We start from the raw sequence: 6,257 nt of genomic DNA on the forward strand, positions 1-6,257 counted from the left end.
CAGTGGTTAGCAGGGAGATAGGACCCAACTGGCCGGGAATCAAACCCAGGACCTTCTTGCTGTGAGGTGACAGCTCTAGCCACCATCCCGGCCACCATCACCGTCAGTGGAGCTACATCTGCAGTATTATTACCCTGTGGTGTTTGTTCTGCAACTAGTGCTTTGCGGTTTTAGCTAGCTAGCTAGCTCCTGGTAACTAACTAACTAGCTAACTAACTAAAACTGTGAAATACTAGCTGCAGGACAAACACCACAGGGTGATATCGCAGATGTAGCTAGCTAACTTTCCTGTGATATCACCACCCTGTTCTGTATTGTTTGTCAGTTTTAGCTGGCTATGTAGGTAGCAAAATGACTTCAGTCTTACCTCTCATGAAGTGGTCACTGCAGATACAAGCATTGTCAGACTCTGCTCCTCCAGACTGTACATTCACACTGAGAGCGGCAAGAGCGTCAAAATTCACTCAAGCCGCCCTGCCAGCAATGCTGTCGAACATTGACGTTGATGAAATAGGCAGGTGAACGATGAAATCGTTCGGAATGCTTGGTCATGCAAACTTGTAGGGGCTGAAAGGCAAACAAACATGTAGACCGATATATGCAGACTGACCACAAGTAGGGTATAAGTTAACTCTAAGTGGAATCTTTTAAATGTGAAGCTGAGAAATTGATCGATTAAGGAAAGAAATGAACACTTACAATGACGAGTTTGGCAACAAAATAAACTAACGAAATAAACTAATTATAAGCCATTTGTGTGGTGTGACTTTTGCGGTGATGCTAAGTGCTAACATGCTAAGTCAAATTTCAACATTTCAACCCAGAAACAGCTATGATCAAACTGTCCTCCGTTGTGCTGGGAACTAAATTACATGTTTGGTGGGAACAAAGGTTTACATGACTGTGTTCTCCAGAGTTCTCTAGTGGGTAGCACTTCTATATTCCGACTGGTTGCTGCCAAATCGTGTCATAGCTCATTACCATAAAGTTAACCGAACTTCAACTTTACTCTGACGCTTAAACCGCCCTCGCCGTGCCCGCTCATCTGTGAAAATGCTTTGTGGGTTTTGGATACCACCATTGAGAAGCCCATGTGAAAGGACTTTGTCATTGCCTTTAACATTACAGAGCGCCTTTATTGATCAGATGTTTAACAAACATTTAAGCCTTTATTTATCAAATGTTTAACAAACATTTAAGACTTTCTATATATTCACTAAGAACCTAAAGGTGTTTCAGAGTGTTTGAACTGTTAACATTAAAGCTTTGTATCTTTTGGATGTTCCCTTTTGGCTAGCATAAAAACAAGAGTGAGAGAGGGTTCTCTCTCACTCTTGTTTGGTTCTTATAATAGATTTGACATTTTTACCTTCCAAATTCCTAACAAAGGTCTTGAAGAAGGACATATGTCTCTCGTACAGTAACAAGGCCTGCTTCACATTGAGTAAAGGAAGCAGCTTGTGTTAACCACTCCACCTTCCATGTCATTTGAACTGTAGGCATCCACCACACCATCTCAGAATTGGCTGATAACATTTAGTCTTGAAGAATACATTCTGACATGACATATCCCAAAATTTTAGCTTTCTACTCCCAAAACTTTTCTGTTTAGAATTTATTTAGCACTCATGGAAACTACCTTTAAAGGAAGCATTTTTTCAGTCATAGACATTTTTGTGAAATTTAGAGCTTAGTAACTTGGCCACAGATACCACCAGAGATAATAATAAAGGAATAATCCAGAAGAAACAGAACATAAAAGAACACTGGAGGCATTGAGGAAGCATGTAAAACAAAACTGAGGAGTTTTTTTATTTAAGCCTATACTAAGATTCTTCTGTTTCCCCCTTTTCACATAAAGAAAAATATTTTGATGACCTATAGTTCTCTGTTCACTGCCTCGGATTCACACAGACAATGGTTCCCCGTGAACTCGAAAACGGTACACGCAGGTATACTCAGGGTGACCCCAGTTGTTCAGGATACGGAGTTCCACCATCTTGTAAATCCTCTGCTCTGGAGAGTTCTGAGAGAGAGAGAGATTAAAAGTGAGAAACAGTTGGGAAAGTGAGTTGCAATTCATTGTAGCATGTCTGTAAGTGCTTTGGTTGGTTACATGAGACAGGCAGTTCACTGATACATAAGAGGAACATTTATATTGGCTTCATTTAGCCACTGTAACTCATTTACATCTCTCCTGTCTAAACTGACTGCAGAGAATGTCATGTCAAATTATGTCAGTACTGAAGGTGTGTATGTTTGTGAGTACATTTGTACTGATGTTTATGATAAGGTCTATAGCTGTCACTCACTGGCAGTTTGAATGTCTGAACTGACTCTCCCTCCCGATCGTAACTGAACTTTCCTAGAAGATTTCCTGCTTCATTCACACTGGACATACCCTGTGATAACACAAACAGAGCATTTATGAATGACATCTCACTACTATAGTATATATCAGTCTCTGTTTGCAGTGGAGCTACTGTTGAAATGCTTCACTATGTAGCTGTGTGAGATATCACACATAAATACTGATATAAACCTTTAAGAAGATGAGTATGACCGAACTCTGACCTATAACTCGGGTAATGTTTTTCTGTCTTGACATGTTCACTTACATAAACAGCAAAGTCCCGTGGAGCGCTGTCGATCCGTCCAGGCGGGGACAGGACTTTGGGCAGATGCTCCAGAGTCACGTGAGTGATGTGGATCGGGTAGGAGAGAGAGATCCCTACGAATCCCTCGGAACCACGGAAAGCCCAGCATTTTCCAGGGTACACCTCAGGCTGTGTGTCAAACAAACAACGTATTTAAAATCTTTTGTTTGAAAGATGGAGGGATTGTCAGAGTGTGTCCTTGTTTAAATGGACTGTTTGTGTTGGCTGTCTGACAGTATTTGTGCTGAGCTATAAGTGATGTTTTACCTGTATAACCACACGAGGGCTCTCTGACCAATAGAACACAGGGAACCCAAACAGGCTTAAGGACGCTGCCCTGGTCTGATACGTCTCTGAACAACACGTGTTTATCACACTCGCACCTGTACACACACACACACACACACACACACACATATAAATCTCAGTTCTGAAATGTACCAAAGTCCATGTTCACCACACGCTCATTAGCAGTAATTAAATTGGAGGAGAGGTTGGACCTGCAGATTCCAAAGCGTAGTCCGCCATCCCGATCCCGTCGGCTCTGTACAAACTCAGGGCTCTCTGAACAATCTTCTCCATGTCCTAAAACAAACAGTTCAGCGATATTTAAACAGACAATAATTCAAAACTACCTACAGTCCTCTTAATACAGGACATTGCAACCAAGGTACAATAGGACAGTCCAATCTAAAAGGCAGTGGATGACAATCCATCAGAAAAACACACATTCACACACATACGCACTGCCTGGAGGCTTTGTGTGAAAAAACCAAAGTTTAAATATATCCACACAGTTCTAAAATTATATATACATCACATTATACACTGTATTTTAAACCACACAGCACAATTTGAATATGACCGTAGTGAATGGTGTATGGTCCACCCCCGCTGCTCACCTGTATGGTGACGGCTCCTGCTCCTTCCTGCCGAAGAGTCTCTCCCACAGTTCTCCAGACGTCTGTTCTCTGCTCTCCTCTGTCCCGTCCAAGCCGCTCCAGTATTCTCTTCTCCAGGTTCTCCAGTTCCTCCTGGAGGTCTGAGCGCAGTACCACATTCAGGTGACTGACACTTGAGGAAAGGAACTTAAACATACGATCACACAGCTCCAGCTTCAGTCTCGAGGTACTCTGTAAGAGGAGTAGTTTAAACAATGGTCTGAATCCACAATAATATCACTGTTTCCACAATAATTTAACAGACACGTGTATGAGGAAGATATGTATGTGAGTGTGTGTGTGTTTGTGTGTGATGGAGATACAGGATAGAAAGAGAGAGATAGTGTGTGTCTGTGTGTGAGGCTGTACGTGTATGTGTGTGTGAGTGTGTGTTTATATATACACTACCTCTGCATGCTGCTTCTCCTGGGTGTCCATTCTCTGCTGAATCAGGTCAGAGGTCGACTGGAGATCGGATACGTGCTCTTTTAAACCACCAATCAGACCCTGCATTTCAGCCATCTCCTGTTCCCGCTGCCTGTGCACATAAGGCTCCACACTTTAGGGAGAAAAACAGTCACATGAAGCCATCAGTATAGTCCGCAAAAGTCAAAAAATTAATTTAACTCTTCAATTCGCACATGCAAATTCAAATATGATTTTAAAACATCAAAATCTGAGGATAAAAGGGCAGACACTGACAACCGGGACACAAAAGGTAAGAGGTACTCACTTCTTTGTGTCCACCCTCAGACTCGCTATGTCAGTTTTCAACCTCTAGAGGGAGACAAAGACACAAATACATGGATGACCAGAGCTCTGAATGATCTCTATCCAGAATCTGTCTGTTATTCTTGTGTCATGTTCTGTTGCTGCAGCAGAAACAGAAATCTGCTTACATTCCATTATTAAAATTACAACTAATTTAATAAGATACAATTAGGATTAAACAACACAAGTACTAACACAGTCACCGAAATTGTTTTGTGACACATTTCGCTATAAACTTTTCTAAACGGTTTTGAGGGGGTGTGTGTGTGTGTGTTTTTGTGTGTCTGTATGAAATGTGAATTTGTGTGTGTAATGTGGGGCAACAATGCTGAAATATTTAATTCAAATTTCAGATTTCTTACCTCAATCACAAGCCTCTGTTTTTCTCTGTCCTGTTTTAGTTCAGTAATCTCTCTCTGACACAAAACACACACATACAAAATATTAAAACAATGAAAATACAGAACCATTTGATCATCTTTATAATCACTCTTTTTCCTCTCTCTCACTATTTCTCACCATTAATTTCTCCACATCTCTGTCTCTACTCTCAGACATTTTGGCATCAAGTTCATGAAGATCAGCATAGATTTGACCCTTTACAGCCAACACGCTAGCATGAGGAATCTGGTCCTGTTGAAGAAAGAAAGAAAGAAAGAAAGAAAGAAAGAAATGATGAGAGTATTAGGAGACTGGGCAGATGAATGTGGAGAGTGTAGTGACAGTGCTATTTCTACAGTAAAATGGACCCACATGTGAGGTGTGTTGATCAGGTCTGATGGAGGCCTTGGTTTGAGTGAGGGGCGTAGAAACAGAAGGGGACCAGAACCATATACCTGAGAAAAGACATAACCACTCACATTCCATACAAACCCACAAATTACAGTCCTCATAACATACAAATACAACATGATAACCTGTTTCACATAAACAGTGTTGACTGGCTGCAACAAAACTCACCAAAAATCACCAGAGAGATGAGGAGGAAGAGGAGGGTGGTCTTCTTCGTGGCAGTGCGTCTGCACAGAAACAGATACCGGTTAATGACAGTTATACTGGGACATACGCAGTTACAAAAACACTGTGATCAGATCCCACAAGCAAAGCAACTGAAACACTCACCCAGTGCGATAAAGCAACACCTGTACTGATTACATACATTCACGACAACACTAAACACATACCACAGTACGATTTTGGTCTCTATACAAATCTATATAAAAGTACACAGAGATACAAGTGAAACCCAGTTTACCGGCTCAGTTGAAATACAAGCAGCAGAGATAATCCAGGGGTCAGAATGTACCAGGCTGTGGGAAACCAGTAGTTGAACGTTGCCAAAGAATGTGCTGATGAAGTAAAAATATACAAAAATAAATTTCAAATATGACCATTTTCACCAGCCATGCTCATACACATCAGTGATAATGACTATTTTCATCTTCAACTCTTCACAACTCTTCACCCTGATTAAGTCAAGGAGTGCTGTCCTGTTTTGTTTGTTGTGGTCAGGTACAGCCCTTTGAGACTTTACATGGTTAAATCGGGGTCTAAATAAACCTTATTGTTGTTGCTGTTCACTCCTTTAATGAGTTCTTCACTCTTTAATACAAGTATTTGTTGTCCTAAAGAACAGGGGCTATGCAGTGCTGGTCAGGGGCAGAGAACAGACACTCACTGTCACTGGTGTTGGTCCTGGGCCGGTGGGAAACCTCACTGGACACACTAGAGGAGCTGGCTCCTTTGTGCCTTCTGGTCCTAGGCCTAGGATTCCTGACACGGAGGGAGCGATATGGGGAGAGGGAGAGGTGATTCCCATCAGACAGTGTATGACAATGGAAAAGAACTAGGTGCTGTACAACTTTTCAAGGCTCCACACACAGAGACA

The 6,257-nt window shown here is 41.7% G+C and overlaps 1 protein-coding gene across 1 annotated transcript; it reads right to left on the reverse strand.

Annotated features, from left to right (window-relative positions):
• Positions 1–1,906: 1,906 nt before the first annotated feature.
• LOC115826077 (SUN domain-containing protein 2-like) lies at positions 1,907–4,927 on the reverse strand. The gene is made up of 9 exons (XM_030789754.1): positions 4,889–4,927; positions 4,332–4,375; positions 4,007–4,136; positions 3,560–3,790; positions 3,158–3,242; positions 2,925–3,040; positions 2,619–2,786; positions 2,313–2,402; positions 1,907–2,026 (listed from the first exon to the last, which is right to left on the reverse strand). The coding sequence occupies exons 1-9, from the start codon at positions 4,925–4,927 to the stop codon at positions 1,907–1,909; spliced, it is 1,023 nt and encodes a 340-aa protein (XP_030645614.1).
• Positions 4,928–6,257: the final 1,330 nt, after the last annotated feature.

Source organism: Chanos chanos, chromosome 13 (assembly GCF_902362185.1).
Source record: "Chanos chanos chromosome 13, fChaCha1.1, whole genome shotgun sequence".
Taxonomy (NCBI): domain Eukaryota; kingdom Metazoa; phylum Chordata; class Actinopteri; order Gonorynchiformes; family Chanidae; genus Chanos; species Chanos chanos.

Bases quoted from the DNA above. Each gene is read 5' to 3' on its own strand.
- LOC115826077 (XM_030789754.1), bottom strand. From the start codon at position 4,927: ATGTCTGAGAGTAGAGACAGAGATGTGGAGAAATTAATG. The intron at 4,137-4,331 runs GTGAGTACCTCT...TTATGTGCACAG, and splicing joins CTGAGGGTGGACACAAAGAA to GCAGCGGGAACAGGAGATGG. The intron at 3,041-3,157 runs GTCCAACCTCTC...GTGTGTGTACAG, and splicing joins CTACGCTTTGGAATCTGCAG to GTGCGAGTGTGATAAACACG.